We start from the raw sequence: 18,641 nt of genomic DNA on the forward strand, positions 1-18,641 counted from the left end.
TTCGTAGGACAGCCACTTCCTACGAAACACACAACAAATCTTCCATCAACGATGAACCCTTGCAGGTCAACAAATGTTGGTACGGTCATTATCGGAACAATTTAGAGATCCGCGCACTTCCAAAACAGGCGGGAGAATGTGGTCTTTCTCGTAAAGCATCTCGATTTTCATGATGAAATACGAATTTGGCATACGAGAGGGCAGGTAAGTAGCGTTGGGATTTAATTGATTTTGCGCACCACGTTTGTCAGCGGATTGTATTCAACCACCCGATCATGCAAAATGAGACAGTAGGCTGTAGTATTTGCCGGCACATTCTCTTTACAATCGAATTCTATGCGCACGTCCACGGTGCTATTCTTGATCGACTCATTTTGTCGTGAGCAGTCAATCACCACGAGGGGGTCAAATTGTAAAAATTGGGCAATGGTGAATAATGCCTCGTTGCAACTATGTCTGTAATATGATTTACGGAAATGCGTATACATGTTAAACAAGATGGCGTGCCTATTCTTGTCAAAGTCCAAATTCATGTCATCGTACGGATAAAATTCCGAGTTGAGAAAAAGTTTTACATTGGTCAATTTGCAGTGGTCAAACCGAGTAGCATCTTCGGTCATCACATTCTTTCGAGCAGTCTGTAGAGCAAAGACAACATATCGCGGCTTTTCCAGCTGTGCGGCTGTCTTGACGGCCCACGAATGCTTGGTCGTGCTCTGTAAGAGAGGATACTCGTACAGATCCCACGAGCGAAAACTAATGCTCAGGTTTTGCCCACTTTCCAAAGCATGTAGCAGCGATAGCTTATTAACATCGTTTAGCGTCACATAAGGCATCCGCCATTGCACTTTAAATAATTCAATTTCTGGTTCCAACGTTGGAGGTCCAATTAGAGAATTGTTATCTTTGCGTGATCGTATTAAAATCAATTCGTGACGCGCATTAATCACCATCCGTTTGTAGTCCTCGCAAAATCCCAGCAAATATTTGAGCGGGACGCAAAAATTGAAATGATTTTTCACTACCAGCTCATCGTGTCGTTTCAAGCCCCATCCAGCATTTTCCATATTTTTGTCTTCATCGGATGTCAGTGATACATAATTTTTGAGCGTGCTAGTTATTCCAACGTTTCTGTTGCGATCAATCTCCACACCACTCAGCTCATATCGAATCTCATCAAATATGAACGCCATACAATTATTTCCCAACATTACCGTTGAAGCATCATTTGGCTTATGTATCGTCAATTTCCCCTCCACGTAGAGGAAACTTTCACATGGCAATGTGTATAAATCTTGCTGTTGTATAGGTATTCTTATCTCATCACTGTGTCCAAATGTCGTATTAACGTATGGGTTGTATGTGTGAGTCTCGAGCTTAACAATGCGATCATCAAACATTGGCTTCCCTCCAATGCTTAGAATGTCAGCCATTTTCAACTTAAAAGCGCACAATGAATCCCAATGATTTCAAAAATGCAATGTTTTCAGCACTGAGTCTCTTCGTTTTAGCGTAATTAGAGTTGTTACTGTTACTGTTGCTGTTGTAGACAATTTCGTATGGAAGAAACGTGTTTCTGGAGTCGTTCAATACAAGCATCTCATTCGTTCGCACCACAGGTATTATCGTCGTCGTCGCACGTGCAGTCTGATGGTAATCTCTTCACCTCGAAAATCTAGCAATCGTCCGTCTTGATCCACAACGCGTATCGTTAGATCCGTAATGATTCGTGCGGTGATTGGAAGGTAAATGATCTGTGCAGGCGTTTCCGATATCTTATATCCTGGCGGGACTCTCGGAGAAAATTCATGTATCGTATGTACGCGCTTCCCATTGTTGTACGCGCCAGCGGTCGCACTACATTCAACGCGAATAATGTTTACGCTCATGATATTAATCGGGTCGTCCGATTCATGCCACTGTCCTGGTTCTAATACCCGATTCGCCGAGAATCCCAAAAGCGATCCAATGTTATTGGGTTTCGTAAAATCTACGGCAAACGAGCAGTACAGCTCGCTTTTCATGGTGTTGTTGTTGGGACGCAACACTGTAGGATGCACATCATTGTCACCATCATTGGTACCACCGAGATTTTGAGGATATCGCTCGAGTAATCGCTGCTTCAAATACTTGGCAATGGCGTCTAGTTCGTAAGAGCCGTGGGGAATCGTAATGTATTCATGGTCGGTGTCGACGCTGTTGTTGTTGTTGTTGGTGTCATAGTTTGTGGTGAAGTAGAATTTATCGTTGCTCGAGTCGATGTTTGGTATTGTATGATACGTTTCAAAGGTTGTTAGACCAAGTTCGTAATCATCGTCGCTCAAATCTATGGGTGGAAAGTAGCTTACAGCGAGGATGCTACTCTTGCCAGTTAGAGTCAATGTTAACGACATATTCCGAGAAACTGCTCGATTAGTACTGAATCAGAGTGGCGGGGAGACAATCCTTAAATTTGGTGCTAATCGTTTGTAGAAAGCGTAGACATAGTTGTCCACAATTGCTCTGATCATACTCCTGATAAGACGTTCGAATATATTCAATTTTCACATCACCATCATTATCCAAATATTGTGTCAATTCCTTAGGCGGTCGAAGATTGCCAAAGCTGTCGAAGTATACAATTCGATGCCCTCTCTTCGCATACGCCACCCAATGAGTCCCCGGTCCCTCGACATTGTCCAAATTCATGATACCGCTCTCGTTTCGACGTACTCCTCCGGTCGTTAGCGCGTTGCGCATAAAAACACCTCTAAAGAATGGAATACGCATACGTTTTGCCAACTCATTCAATTGCATGTCGGTAGTTACACCCACAGGCATTTTTATTGTCTTTTCAACGGTTTTTTTTTTTCGTTTCGAGATTCCCTGTCCGCGCTTATATGGTGCCAGATAAAGTCCACGACCTTCCATGGAGCGATTATGACGCTGCATTTCCTGCAACTGATGTTGCGCTGCCTTATTATCGTTTACCGCCTTGGCGATCCCCGCCGCTCCGCCAGCTAATGATCCGAGAACACCTAGCAGCGGGAGAAGTGGTAATATACCACCCCGTTTGGCCACTGGAAGAATCCGCTTTTGCGATGCTTTTCTTACAGTCCTTTTGCGGGGTTTTGTTTTCATTCCCATTCCGATTTTCGTCTTGGCCTTCATAGCTGCCCAAACAGCTGTAGCAGCTCCTCTTTCACCCAGAGTCGAGTCTCGCGCAACGATGCGTTTTCGCGCTTTGTCAGCGAGTACGTTGTCTGCTGCGTGCCTTTCGCGGAGGTCGTTGTTACGCGAATATGCAATATCGTGTTCGCGACACGCTGCGTCCAACGGATTGATGCCTTGATCACCTCTAGCCAATCGTTTTGCCAGATGAGTTCCTGGACCACAAAACTGGTATCCTGGGATATGTAATTCGATAGGTAGTGCGTTTATCGCTCGATTTAACAAACCACCGCCTTTCTTTACTCTCGTCAGCGACATTCGCTGCAGTTTTTAATCAGTGGTGCTGGACCGTCGATATGCGTTCGCTGCCGAGGGAGATTATAATGTTTCAGACACCTACGATACTGCCGAACCTCAGAATCGGCTTTTATATGCTCGGGGAGTCTATCCCACAACTGGTCAATGTGTCTGCCAAATTCGTGGAGTAGAATAATCTTTGGTATATATTTCAGCTGTTCAGAGGTTGTATCTGGAATGTCACAATTATCCGACAGAACGAGAAGCATTTCGAATACTGAGCTGTTTTGCTTCGACGTGGGCCTATAAATAGGGCGCGTCGTCGTTTCAACGTATCAAAACCAATTTCGCGGTTCGTAGAGAGAGAGGGAGCATGCGATTCGTGCGACAACCCATGACGATACGCGTGTCAAATTTCGACGATAAATTGCAAATGATGTCTACGAAACAAAGACGCAAACATGGTAGTATGCTACCAAACACTATACGTTGCATCATTTGTGGTCCATCAAATTGTGGAAAGACCAACGTGCTAGTGAGCTTGTTGGAAAGTCCTCACGGCGTTCGCTTCGAGAACGTGTACGTGTATTCCAAGTCATTGCAACAGCCGAAATGTCAGTATTTGGAGAATTTATTGTCTCCGATAGATGAAATTGGTTACTTTACGTTTTCAAATAACAGTGACGTCATCCCACCGAGCGAATCGTTTCCGAATTCCATTTTTATCTTCGATGACGTGGCATGCGACAAGCAAGATACGATACGAGAATACTTTGCAATGGGGTGCCACTCGAACGTTGACTGTTTCTATCTCTGTCAGACATATGCAAAGATTCCCAAACATCTTATACGTGATAATGCAAATCTGCTGATTCTGTTTAAGCAGGATGGCACCAACTTGAAACATGTGTACAACGATCATGTAAACACTGACATGTCTTACGATGCTTTCTGCGCTTTGTGTCGTAATTGTTGGCAACGGGAGTATGGTTTTACGGTGAAAGACAAGGATAGCGCGATGTGCAATGGATGATATAGAAAGGGATTTAACGAGTTTGCGATACCGTGAGGTGGTTAATCGTCATCGACACGTGTGTGGAAAAGCAACGTCCGCGGTACAATGATTGATATTGATAGTCTGGAGATTAAGGATCGCGAGAGAATAGCGAAGGAAATTGCAAAAACCAGTGATTCCATTCGCAAGAAACATCAGGCTTTGAAAACTGGCAAGATGGAGGAAGATATCGCGTTGGAGAGATACTTTAAACCTGTTGTTGAGCCATTAAAACATATTGTGGAAAATACAACAGCCACAAAAGCTAACATACCATCGCTGACGAGCATGAACGTTGAAGGGAATGAAACATTAACACATAAACCAAAAATCCAATCGAAAGGTAACACAGCACATAAGAGAAATAGAAAACGATTATACATGCCATCGGAAAATTCGCTCGTAACCTCAACACCAGTTCAATCGAAGCGGGAACGACTGAATGTCACGTCAAACGATTCCCCGGTTCCGCCTACGCCAATAAATACATTTCCTGATATACAATCGATCACAACCAACGCTGAAGACGTTTACGAAACTTCTGTCGATGAGTCATTTGCAACATCTATGAGGCATCAACTCCAAACATCCGAGGGACAACAAACATTTCGCAACCATTTCGGTCCGTTGGGGCAAAAATACATGCATGCAATCGTAAGTGGTGATAGGGATACAACCATGGACTATGTGTACGGTGTATACTTTGACAATAGTGGAACGATGCTTGGGGATAAGGCTTTTGATATGGACAAGGACGATAATATAATCGTAGATGGTATAAGATATGGAGGAACCCCCGGTCTTTATGAACTTATTTTCAAGAGAATTCCCGACGACGCCATATACACAGATGCCGATAAACAAAAATACAAAAGTATACTATTGACAACAAATGCTCACAGACGTGGCCATAACGCCCGAAATCCCATAATGGGTAACAAGGGATACAAGTATAAACATGTAATTGCACCGCTACTACCCCGTATATCGACCAGTAAGGCAGGGAAAGGCCTGCTGGCTCCACAAGTCATGATGGTAAATGATAACAAGATCGATTTCGTGCACTGGGACGATCCCAACGAGCTGGTGGATCGATTCCGTTTGTTGGAAGCGTCGCGTCAGGCGGGTAATAACTCGCATGACCATGAAATTCTATCGATTATCGAGGAACTTCGCGAGGTAGGCCTCATTATAAATTAAACAGCGCACCGATGATGTGCACTGTATGCAATGAGATGCCGATCAACAAATTTGGGGTATCGCTCGAGAAGAGTGAAGCAGCTAGAATGGACTATTACAAATGGAGCGGTTTGCTTCGAAATTATATGCGAGATAACGCTCTTTGCGTGGCCGATGCCGACTTTGATGCAATATCACGCAAGATACGATGCGTAGCACAGCCCGCAGCCGACAGCGATGCTGTCAGTAAACTATATTTGGAAAAGAGCATTAAACTTTTGAGAGAGCAGCAGGAAAAATTGGAGAGGAAGCTGATTGTATTTCAGAGAGATATGCTAACGTTGCAAAACAGTGTTCAAAAGATATCGCAGACATTCAATCCTATCCCACAGCAGAATTGCGATGGAGAATCATGCGAGATGGTTGAACTTGCCCAGAATTATTTGGAGACGATGGGAAGCACATAATGTATGTACACGATAATTATCGCATCATTTGCGTCAAAGACATCTCTGCGATCAAAAATGCAACCAATATCGAAATCCAAGAGTAATGAAAGCCATAGTCTCAAGAAGCGGCAACTTGTTGAGGAATTGCATGCTCCAGCTCGAAGACATTTCTCGCGGAGACACGTCATAGTGCATGGATACGACGATCTGTGGCAAGCTGACGTTGTAGAAATGCGTCCATACTCGCGATTCAACCGAGGTCATCACTATATACTCACGGTCATCGATGTGCTAAGCAAGTATGCATGGGCGGTGCCGCTCAAGACTAAAAGTGGTGCTGAGGTGACTAAAGCGTTTGCAAAGATATTTAGAGATCGACATCCGAAAAATTTGCAAACCGATCAAGGAAAAGAATTTTACAACGTTGATGTGCAGAAACTCATGACAAAGCATGGCATTAATCATTATTCGACGTATTCGGTGATGAAGGCCTCCGTCGTAGAACGTTTCAATCGAACTTTGAAGAACAATATGTGGAAACTGTTTACGCTCAATGGAACCTATAAATGGGTTGACGCACTACCGTGTCTACTTGCAGAGTATAACGCACGAAAACATAGAACCATCAGAATGCATCTTTGCGATGTTACCCCTGTGATCGCCGATAAGCTGCTAACCACAGTATACAACAACATAAAGATTGCTGCTCCAGCGAGATTCAAATTGGGTGAGTTTGTGCGCGTGAGCAAATTTAAAACCATCTTCGATAAAGGCTATACACCGAATTGGACAACGGAGGTGTTTAAGATAGCCAAAGTACAGGCAACTAATCCCGCGACGTATCTGCTCCTCGATTCCTTTGGAAAACCTGTTGCCGGAGGATTCTATGAACATGAGCTGCAACGCGTCACAGATCCTGATGTATATCTAGTGGAAAAAGTGTTGCATAGAAAGGGGGATAAGGTGTACGTCAAGTGGTTGGGCTTTGATAAATTACATAATTCTTGGATAAATAAAAATAATGTATTGTAAAATAATACATGGTTTAATAAAATACAATGATGCATATACATGAGTGGCCACTTTTAATTTACACATTAATCCAATTATTTATGTGAATGAGTTAATAAATACAATAACAATTTCTATACATTTGCGAACAATTTTATATTATACAATAAATTCCACTATTTATAATAAATACAATAATAATAATAATAATAATAATTTCTATTTTACAACGGTATATTATAATGTCCCCAGGGCAGAGTGTCGGTTGAATCGGGTATGATATATCGCTTATTGTCGTATGGACTTAGAGCGATTTTGGATTCCGAAATTGTGTACACTTTGTGCAATTTAGACCGTATGCATGATTGTTTGCGAACCATTTCGATCTCTCTGTGCAAACACTGCGCGTAGTCGTCGAAAGTTATCGTTCTGGCTATGACGTTGGTCTTGACACCTTTCGCCTTTTTTGTATCTTCCTTACCGTCCACGCGAAGTGCATACATTTTCGCTCTAAGACCTACGAATTCAGTCATTATCGCACCGTTATTTTCATCCTTCATCAGCCCCGGAACCTTCTTATTTACGCGTGGCATATTATATGGATTGTCAGTAGGATAATCGCTTGTGTCGAATCTATCGATATTGTGCTTCATAGACTCGTAGATATCGTCGCATCGAATGTGATAAATAAGACTGTCAGTGTCGGTGTATAGAATTTTACAATTTTGTTCATGTTTAGGAGACATGTACTCGTAGTGAAGTTCATACAAACAAATTTTTGATATGTCCAGAATGCACATGCCCACATATATCGGCTTGTTGAATTTCACCTCGAGTTTTCGCAATTCAACAGCTATTAAATTTTCCGAAAAAACACTTCTGCTGTGGAAATTTGGTTTCGCGATCATTGCCTCCGCGCCATATCGCCCTTCCCAATGTGTCAAAAGTTTTACATCCACACGGTTTCGTACATTTTCTATTGTTTTACCGAAAACTGCATTGTTCATCAATTTATACAAATTTTTTTCAAAGTCGTTTGTCGCGCTTGTTCTAAACCGTGTGTTGAGTTCGATGTAATCACGGAGCCAGGGGGATTGAGTGAATTGAAGCACGCGGTGTATCTTTGTAATACGGAGACCGTGACGCGTGCACTGCTACAGGTTGCGATAATGGATTATGTAACGCTGCTTATCATATACCGTCGCGAGTAACTTGTCTTGCCTGCTGCCAGGTGGTTTGGTATGCATCGGACAGAACGGTAGATCTGCATGAGCATCGTGCAGACGTTGTGGATATTTCAGATCTACCTCGAGAATGTATCCCGTGGGCGAATCGACACCGATTGAAGATACGTCAAAATTTACAACATCTTCAACCCATTGAAATTTAGTGTATGGTAGAGGCTGGCACATTGCCCATCCATACAAATTGTTCACGTCAAAGTACATCAAGTACGATGACTCTTCCAATGCATCGTAAGATGACATGTACTTGTTATTGGCATGTGTGTATCTTCCGGAACATTGACTTAAGCCCCCGCGTAAACCGCGTTCGATAAACATGACCATATCGATGTCTGTGAGCAATTCGAATGTAATTTTGGTATGTTTTAGCATTGCACCCCATGTGAAACCAGGTAGAGTATAATAATGCGCCGAATCTAATCCGTAGCTTTTGATACAACTTTCGCGAACATTTTCAAAAATATCTGCCAATAACAAGACATCAGTTTTCAAATACAAATCGCTGTATTCGCCCAAGGTTCTAATCTCGAAACGTTGCCAGACTGTCTCAGCGTGTGCGTAATGGGTCTCTGATACAGTCTCACCCGTTAACGAACTGTAGAATGACTCGCACGGCGGTAAGCATGGATCCTGCAGCTTGTTCGCGCAATCAAGGTATTCATACGGAAAGACACCCTTTCGCGTCAATAAATTGAAATCTTCAGTGGATAATGTTTCAAATTGGGATCGTAAAATTTTTAATTGATCTGTGCTAAGAAAAGATGCTAATTTGTCGAGACTGGTATTTAGAAATTTGTATGAATCGATGAATCGTAATTTAATATAATTTCGCGAGTCTGATTCATCCGCATCTTCAACACTTTTTGTGAAAGAAATATATTTTTCTTTAGTTATATGTAATACATCAATGTGACCTTCGAAAGCGGTAGCTATTTCCTCGATAATGAAATGCGAATCATAGCCGTGTGGCGTCACCTCCCATGCTCGCCACCAGAGGGGTCGCGCTCTCGCAAGCGCTCGACCGACCCCTCAGTTCCTATATATACACCCCTCGAGCGACTTCCCAATATCCCGTCGTCTAAGGCAGGGCCTGCTAGAAAGCCTTACTGATGAGTCCACTAGCAGGCCCGGACGAAACGCGCCCCCTCCTTTCCTTTTCCGTCCTCCTACAGAATTCACTCGAGCAGCCCCCCCGTCGCAGCGAAGCTGCGCCACAGCCGGATAAATTATGGAAAACTATGGGGATGTAAAACACATTTTTATAATTTAAATTGCACTCCGAATGTGCTGGGCCTCTGAACCGTCCTGACAGATGGCAATGATCGCGAACTCGTACATCGCTAGCCTTGAATGGTTCTTCGCAAATATAGCAATGTGTTGCATTGCGAAATGTCGTCAACTGTTCAGGAGTTGAATCCAGCGTGGGAACATTACTGGCAAGAATGGGTTTGGCAAAGTTCGCAAAATTTTTAAGTTCGTCGACGAACCATGAAACACAATCTGTGTCGCGGCGACATCGATACATCGACAGTGAAGTATCATATGAACAATGCATATAATATGCAATGCTGTGTACATTGTGGTGTTGATATATATGTAATTTATTATCACCCGTTTGGTTGTCCAACGTTTTTGTGATGATGCACTCCAGATCTGCATACACCACGAAAGGGAGCCGCTCCTTCCTATTATGGTTGCTGAAATTGAGCAGATTGTTGCCTTCGCTGGGCAGCAGAATGGTGCAGTTGTTTAACTGCCCGCAGTCCAACGAATGCACCTCCAACTTCTCGCCAGATCCGAAGTAGTGCATGCATCTGTAAACCCCCACAAAAAAATTTTATTTTAATTTCACATATATTTCAACATTTTTTTTTTTTTTTTTTAACATTTCATAAGTTTTTATACATACCGATCGCAGATGAATTTCTTGGCTTTGTGCCTGCTCAGCTGCATGCCCACCAGCCTGGACAAGTCCTTAATACATGCAAAGTGCCCTACATCACCGTGCTCTTGATTCGGCGTGTAGAGCAAGTTTACATGCCTATCCCTCTTCTGACTGGTGAGGTGCAGCGGGAAGACTGTTGGTCCCTTCTTCATCTTCTCCTCGAAGCTGTAGACGTTGATGAGGATGTCGTTCAGCCGTTCAAACTTCCCGATATGCTCCAGAGACATTGGAAACTCAATGTCCTGAACATTTAGCACAGATGCATAGTCGGGGTATGAACTAAGGCGTTCGGGATATTTTTTAGCTGGATGGAGAGCAGCGACCACTGCCCACGCGAAACAGGCGTTGTCCTGGGATTGTACGCTAATCGTTGCCTTCTTCAGCGACAATTCTTGCGGCAACTTAATGTGGCAACCCGCGCGCAGCGGATTGTACGTATTGACATTCACGGTCAGATTCATGATTCTCGTCAATGCCCATCCGCTGTCGCGTTCCTGGAACTCTTCCAGCGATGGTAGGGTGGGTTCGACGACGCATCGCTGGTACCACTCTTGCAGATCCGATGTGTGGAAGAGTTCACAGTTTCGGGTGTCGATGCTTTTACAAGCATGCTTGTCACCTGCCACAAATTCGCTGTTGAACACTACGTTCACTTTAAGGTTTCGATGTTTCCTTAAAGTGTTCCGAACATGCTCCAGCACAATGGTTGTTGCATCTTCGAGGAAGTTGTACGGCTCGATATAGTTTGAATTTAGCACGACACCAGTTAATACGCGGCTATCGAACGCAGTGTCTATTTCGCGCGACAAAAGTCTTGTGCTCGAATGTCCAGCGCCTTCGCGCACGAAACGTCCACGCAGTAAATATTTCAATCCTTTGAGCTGTGCGATTTGTGCAACCAATGATTGCCGAACACCAATCAATAATCGAGGTCGTTTCACTCGGCTATGTTCTTCCAAAGATTTGATGCACTCGTTACACCGTTCTTCCCACGCGAGGTATTCTTCCTCTGAAATTGGCGGGTTACTTGCGCGAATTCTCCCATGATTGTAAATGGAATGTATATGTAGCGTCTTTTTCCACACAACACGTTGCAACGATTTGTGACTTTTTGCAGTTTAGAACGCTTTTTTATACGTTCAATGCAATTTTTGTTGACACAGCATAATTCTTTCTATGATTTACACGTGCCTACAACGTTTCCAAAAGTATTGTATTACATTTGCATCGCAAAAAAAAAAATGATGACATCTCAAACACGTCGAGACTTTGATCCTTGAGTGTGCCAACTCCAAATCATTCGATGCACTTTTTTTCAACACAGCATAATTTTATGACTCATGCATATGAAGTTTCTCAAAAAGTATTATATTGTATTCACATTTCAAAGAACATAAATGAGGAATAAGAGGAGGGGTAGATGATTGAGGTGGTACTATGCACCTCTATTTAAACCAGCCCCTCGCACGTTATTACATTAATCGCTCTGCAGCCTCTCAGTGACTTTCGATACACACACACACACAGTGCTTCGAAAAAATGTGCAGTACCGGTGTTGCGAATTATTACGTTCCGATCATGCAAGATGATGAATCGCCACGCAGGAAGAACGCATCTAACATGTAAGATTTCATTTTTTCATACCTTATCATCATTATTTATTAGTGTTTTTCTGATAAACGGTAATTTTCATGATCGGACTCTTAGATCGCGTCAACCATCACGTATCATGGTTAGAAGATATGCGCTAACGCCTGGATCGTATAAATATCTGGAAATTGGAATCAGCATGCAATCTATTCCACTGGAGGAAATTGTTCTTGGCGACAATCGTGGGAATCAATTGTTGTTGCATCTTCCAACATGGAAAACGCTAATGGAAAAACGTGCAGACATCGAAAAGCGTGCAGACGTTGAAAAAAATGCACAATTTTATGGATCGACACCGCTATGGATTGGTGAATTGGTGGTAGATTTTTGTATAATGTATAATTCGCGAATTATGAAGATGTCGCTACATAATAAGTTTTTACATTTCAAATTAGAAACTATGAGGTTTTTATTTAATCTTGAGCATTGTGTCGACCACATGTATTCGCAGCTTTTCGAAAATACGCATCTTGTCCATAGGAAATTTTCAAATTTTGTCACCGTGTTACAACGGCATGATGTCGTTGGTGAAACTGTAGATCCGTATCACATCGCTAAAATTATACGCGACAGCGAATATTTCGATGATGAATCGTTTGTTGATTGCGAACTGTTGGCATGTGCCATGAACGATATTGTCGACGCTGCTCGCAGCAAATGTTAAATTGTACGGCGCGCTCATATATTATTATATTTACATTATATTTAATTTTTTTTGGTTTTATTTGTAACAATATATATTTCTTAAAACATATATTCTTTTCTTCATTTTTATTTACCCATCCTATCCTCCTCACATAATTTTAAGATTTGACGTTTCCAAAGTATTGCATTTCGTTCGTGCATTCTTCGCGTCGTCAAATAACACTATCCCGCACGACTGCTCCAGAGGAGTCAAATTACGCGTAATCGCGCGATACGCTGCGATGTTAAATCGGAACACTTGAAAAAACTGACATATATATAAGTAAGAGTCCTGTTATTTCTCCATTTACTTACCCATCTTCCTCTTTCTCTCCTCATCAATTTCTATCGATACAGCATAATTCTTTCTATGATTCTCGACTGCAACGCTATATTCTTCTATGTAACAATATATAAGTAGGAATCGTATTATTTCTCCATTTACTTACCCATCTTCCTTATCTTTATTTCATCGAACATTACTTTTCAAATATATTATGTACAGAAATTATAAATTGATTCATGATTTCCCAGACCTAACCGGTGTTAACCTCTAAATTATTGACCGAAACCAGGTTGATTCTCGACAAAACGCAATTACCAACCTTTAATACCAATTACCGATCGTTGATACTAATTACCAAACATAGATACTAATTACCGACTGTAGATACTAATTACCCACCGTCGGTAATAATTATCGACCTCCCACCCTGACTCCCTTCCCCCTCCCCCCCCCCCCCCCAACACCGACGGGCCCACCACGGACCCCCCCCCACTCCGACATGCAGGCCCCCTCCCGCAACCCCCCGCACCCCCTTCATTACTCCATGGGTTAGAATCCCCCTACACTTCCTACTTACAAAGCAAGCTGTAAGCTAGTAAGCAACCCATAAGCTTGTAAGCAAGCAGCAGGCTAGTCAGATAGCAATTAGCTAGTAAGAAAGCAGGAACGTAGTAAGAAAGCAGTTAGGTAGTAAGCAAACAGTATGCTACTAAGCAAGCAGTAAGCTAGAGAGCAAGTAGTAAGATAGAAGGCAAGCAACAAGCTAGTAAGCAAGCAGTAAGCCAGTAAGCAAGCAGTTAGCTAGAAAGCAAGCAGCAAGCTAGTAAGCAAGCAATATTCTAGAAAGCAAGCAGCAAGCTAGCAAACGAGGAGGAAGCTAGCAGTAAGCTGGCATGAAAGGAATTAGCTTGTAAGCAAGCAGTGACATAATAAGCGCGCAGGAAGCTATTAAGGAAGCAATATGCTAGTAAGCAAGCAGTAAGATAGTAAGAAAGCAGTTAGCTAGTAGGAAAGCAGTAAGAAGGTATGCAAGTTGTGAGCCAGTAAGCGGGCAGTAACATTCAAAGTAAGCAGTGGGCTAGTATGCGAGCAGGGAGCTAGTAAGCAACATGTAATCTAGTAAGGACGCAGTATGATAGTAAGCAAGCAGTAAGCTTGTATGCAAGCTGCAAGCTAGCAAGCAAGCAGTAAGCTAACAAGCAAGCAGTACGCTAGTAAGCAAGTTGTAAGCTACTAAGCGAGCAGGAAGCTAGTGAGCAAGCAGTAACCTTGCGAGCAAGCAGTAAACTAGTAAGCAAGCAGTATGCTAGTAAGTACGCAGTAATCTAGTAAGCAAGCAGTAACCTTGCGAGCAAGCAGTAAGCTAGTAAGCAAACATTGAGCTCGTAAGCAAGCAGGAAGCTAGTAAAGATGCAGTAAGCTAGAAAGCAAGCAGACGGCTAGAGAGCAAGCAGTAAGCGACTAAGCTAGCGGTAAGCTAGTATGCAAGCAGTATGCTAGTAAGCAAGCAGAGTGCTAGTAAGCAAGCAGTAAGCTTGTAAGCAACAAGTAAGCTAGTAAGGAAGCAGTAAGATTGTAAGCAACCAGTAAGCTAGTAAGCAAGCAGTAAGATAGTAAGGAAGCATTCGCCTAGTAAGGGAACTGTAAGTCAGTATGATAGCAGTAATTCAGGAAAAAAGTAGAAATGTAGTAGCAACACAGTTATGTAGAAAGCAAGCAGAAAGCTTGTAAGCAAGCAGTAAGGTAGCAAGCAAGTAGTAAGCTTGTAAGCAAGCAGCAGGCTAGTCAGAAAGCAGTTATCTAGTAAGAAAGCAGTATGCTAGTGTGCAAGCAGTATGCAAGAAAGCAAGCAGCAAGCTAGTACGGAAGCAGTAAGCGAGACAGCTAGCTGTATGCTGGTAAGCAAGCAGTAATCTAGTAGGCAAGCTGTGAGCTAGTGAGTAAGCAGCAGGCTTGTAAGCACAGTGGGGTAGGGCCAAGCGCCACGCCGAGGAGGGGGCGCAACGCGTCATCGACCGGATCAGGGGGATGGGGATGACGGTGGCGGTCCATAAGACCGAGGTGATAGCGTTCCATTCACCTCGGCAGGATCCGCCACCCCCTCTGATCCGGGTGGGTGGGGCTGATATCGAGGTGACGCCCCGGATGAGGTATCTGGGGCTGATCCTCGATAGCCACTGGCGCATCGAGGAGCATTTCCGTTGCCTGGTTCCCCGGTTGAAGAGGATGGTCTCGGCTTTAGGCCGGATCCTCCCCAACCTGGGGGGCCCGGCGGGACGAGTTCGCCGCCTCTATGTGGCAATGGTTCAGTCGGTGGCCCTATACGGGGTCCCCGTTTGGGCGGACGACCTGGCGGCCTCCCGGCGCAGCATGACGATGCTGCGTCGGGTGCAGAGGCGGATGGCGTTGAGGGTCGTCCGCGGCTACCGGACCGTGTCGCATGAGGCGGCGTCGGTTCTTGCGGGGATGCCGCCCATGGATCTCCTCGCGCGGTCGCACACGATGATGTATCGTCATCGTGTCGACCGTCGCGCGGGAGTGGGGGCGGTCCCGGGAGAGCAGGAACCTGCTTGGGGCGATTTGAAGCGCCAGGCCCGGCAGTTCGTGGTGCTCGCGTGGCAGGAGCGGTTGGCCCTGCCAACCGCGGGGCACCGGACAGTCGGGGATGTTCGGCCACTCACTCCGGAGTGGCTGGACAGAGGCCATGGAAGCCTCACTTACCGGATGGCACAGGTATTTTCCGGGCATGGTAGCTTCGAAAGATACCTGTGCCGGATAGGGAAGGAGCCGACGGCACGTTGCTGCCATTGTGACGCCGAGCAGGACACGGCTGATCATATCCTCCAGGTATGCCCAGCGTGGGAGGGGGAGCGCCGTGTCCTGGTCGGCGTCATAAGGCGGGAAGTCTCGCTGCCGGGTGTGGTGCGCGCCATGCTCGGCAGCGAGAGGAAGTGGAGGGTCGTGGCCTCCTTCTGCGAGACCGTAATGCTGCAGAAGGAGGCCGCGGGAAGGGAGCGCGAGCTTCAGCGGCGCGCTGAGGCTTGCGCTCGTATGGTGGCGCGAGTGCGTCGCCCAGGCGCCAGGCGTCGCGGGCGGCAGCCTTTGCGCGGCGGATGACCCTGGCTGGGAGGGGGGCCCTGAGGGGAGCCTCCTCCCGCCAGGCGATGATGGGCCGAACCGGGTGGGTCCGGCCCACGGGGAGGCACCCTCGGTGGCCTGGAGCGGCCATGAGCTCCCGGCCGCCGAGGGGTAGAAACGGGGTCGCAGGCGGTTGCGAGTTGGGGCTCGCAGCCCGCCACTAAATGTGGCCCCGGGACGGATGGCGGCGGGATGGAGTGGCCCCGTCCTGCCGCTATGAGACAGAGTGTCTACCGGGGGGAACGTTTTTCCCCCCCGGGGATGGGCGCAAAGCGCGGGCACGGGGAGGATACCGGAGGAATGCTTCGAGCGATTCCCGGTATCCTCCCAAATCGTGCGGAAGGGTCACCGTGGGGTTTTTAGTGGGTAGGTCCCGCGTCCGTCATTCTACGGGCGCGGGGAATCCCACACACCCCTCCCACCTCTCCCCAAAGAGGTGGGAGGGAGTCTTTCGAAGTTTTTCCCGTCGACAAAAAAAAAAAAAAAAAAGGCTTGTAAGCAAGCAGTCAGTTAGTAAGCGAGGAGGAAGCTAGTAAGGAAGTAGCATGCTATTGTGCAAGTGGTAAGGTAGTGAGCAAGCAGCAGGCTAGTCAGAAAGCTGTTAACTAATAAGAAAGCAGTGCGCTAGCATGCAAGCAGTATGCAAGAACGCAAGCAGCAAGCTAGTAAGAAAGCAGTTATCTAGTAAGGAAGCAGTATGCTAGTAAGCATGCTGTAGGCTAGAATGCAAGCGGCAAGCTAGTAAGCAAGCACTAAGCTAGGAAGCAAGGAGCAGGCTTGTAACAAAGCAGTTATCTAGTAAGGAAGCAGTAAGCTAGTAAGGAAGCACTAAGCTTGAAAGCAAGCTGCAAGCTAGCAAGCAAGCAGTAAGCGAGTATGCTAGCAGTAAGCGAGTAAGCTAGCAGTAAGCTAGTAAGCAAGCAATAAGCTAAAAAAGCACGCAGCATGCTAGTGAGCATGCAGTAAGCGAGTAGGCTGGCAGTAAGTTAGTAAGCAAGCAGTGAGCCGGCGTGAAAGCAATTACCTTGTAAGCAAGCAGTAAGCTAGTATGCAACCAGTGAGCTAGTAAGGGAGGAGGAAGCTAGTAAGGAAGCAGTAAGCTTGTAAGCAAGCAGTAAGCTGGCATGAAAAGAATTAGCTTGTAAGCAAGCAGTAAGCTAGTATGCAAGCATTGACCTAGTCAGCGAGCAGGGAGCTAGTAAGGAAGCAGTATGCTAGTAAGCAAGCTGTAAGCTAGTAAGTAACCAGTAAGCTAGTATTCAAGCAGTAAGCTAGCAAGGAAGCAGTATGCTAGTAACCAAGCAGTAAGCTAGAAAGCAAGCAGCAAGCTAGTAAGCACGCAGTAAGCTAGCAGGCAAGAAGAGAGTGAGTAAGCGATGAGGGAGCTAGTAGGGAAGCAGTATGCCAGTAACGATTAACTAGCTGATTCGACAAACGGAATTACACGTAGGTTACTAGTATGAATTTGCTTACGCAATCTATCCAGTAAAGCTACGGCTATACGTCGCTTGTCCGCTAACGAAAGTTCGAATAACTCGAACTATTCGAATCTGCGATAGCATCAGCTGATGTGTCACAAGATGTTTCCTCAACGAAGGCTCGAATAACTCGAAACGATTCGGAGATTTTGGGAATTCTGCGGAGCGTGATCGTTTATTGATGTGCTCCCGGCAGGAACCTGATTAAGAGTGACGGACGTGCACGAGCTGCCAAAAGTTACGCGTGAGAGGGGGAATCCTCCGACACGCGGCGCTGCCGCCGTGTCTTTCATCCGACATTTCCTAACGTATAAACGTACCTTTTCTCTGTACTCGTACGTTGAACTGATTGTTCGAACTCGTACGTTACTTGGTCGATCGCGTGACTTTCTGAAAACACCCGAAAATTACGGTTTTTCTAGTCTATATTGTGTCGCGTAACGGACGCCGCAGCCGAGAGTACTGTGGTCGGTTAGGAACCTCGAAAACAACACTGTTTAACGAATTTTATTTTATGTCCAAACACCTCGAATTAATGCGATATATAAACACAAGCAGTAACCTAGTAAGCGAGCATGGAGCTAGTAAGGGAGCAGAATGAAAGTAAGCAAGCAGAAGGCTAGCAAGCAACCAGTAAGCTAGCAAACAAGCAGCAAGCTAGTAAGCGAGAAGGAAGTTAGTAAGGAAGAAGTATACTAGTAACCAAGCAGTAAGATAGAAAGCAAGCAGCAAGCTAATAAGCAAACACTAAGCTAGAAAGCATGCAGAAAGCTAGTAAGCGAGCAGGGAGCTAGTAAGGAAGCAGTATGCTTGTAAGCAAGCAGTAAGCTAGTAAGCAAGCAGTGAGCTAGTAAGCAAGCAGGAAGCTAGAAAGCAAGATGAAAGCTAGTAGGGAAGCATTCGGCTAGTAAGTGAACAGTAAGTTAAGAAGAAAGCAGTAAGCTAGTAAGCGAGCCGGGAGCTAGTAAGTGAGCAAAATGCCAGAAAGAAAGCTGCAAGCTAGTAAGCAAGCAGCAAGCTACTAAGCAAGCAGTAAGCTAGTAAGCAAGCAGTGTTCTAGTAAGCAAGCAGGGAGC

General features: G+C 45.1%; 2 protein-coding genes across 2 annotated transcripts; both read right to left on the bottom strand.

The window, feature by feature from the left end:
- Positions 1 to 221: 221 nt before the first annotated feature.
- On the bottom strand, positions 222 to 1,433 carry LOC143344563 (uncharacterized). The gene has a single exon (XM_076770730.1). The coding sequence runs from the start codon at positions 1,431 to 1,433 to the stop codon at positions 222 to 224; it is 1,212 nt and encodes a 403-aa protein (XP_076626845.1).
- A 5,931-nt stretch (positions 1,434 to 7,364) lies between these two features.
- Positions 7,365 to 8,747, bottom strand: LOC143344442 (uncharacterized). Its single transcript, XM_076770499.1, has one exon. The coding sequence runs from the start codon at positions 8,145 to 8,147 to the stop codon at positions 7,365 to 7,367; it is 783 nt and encodes a 260-aa protein (XP_076626614.1). The 5' UTR covers positions 8,148 to 8,747.
- Between the last annotated feature and the right edge of the window lie 9,894 nt (positions 8,748 to 18,641).

This window comes from Colletes latitarsis, chromosome 8 (assembly GCF_051014445.1).
Source record: "Colletes latitarsis isolate SP2378_abdomen chromosome 8, iyColLati1, whole genome shotgun sequence".
In the NCBI taxonomy this organism is placed as follows: domain Eukaryota; kingdom Metazoa; phylum Arthropoda; class Insecta; order Hymenoptera; family Colletidae; genus Colletes; species Colletes latitarsis.

What these genes read in the sequence shown, in the direction of transcription:
- LOC143344563 (XM_076770730.1), bottom strand. Translation starts at nt 1,433, where the DNA reads ATGGCTGACATTCTAAGCATTGGAGGGAAGCCAATGTTTGATGATCGC.
- LOC143344442 (XM_076770499.1), bottom strand. Translation starts at nt 8,147, where the DNA reads ATGAACAATGCAGTTTTCGGTAAAACAATAGAAAATGTACGAAACCGT.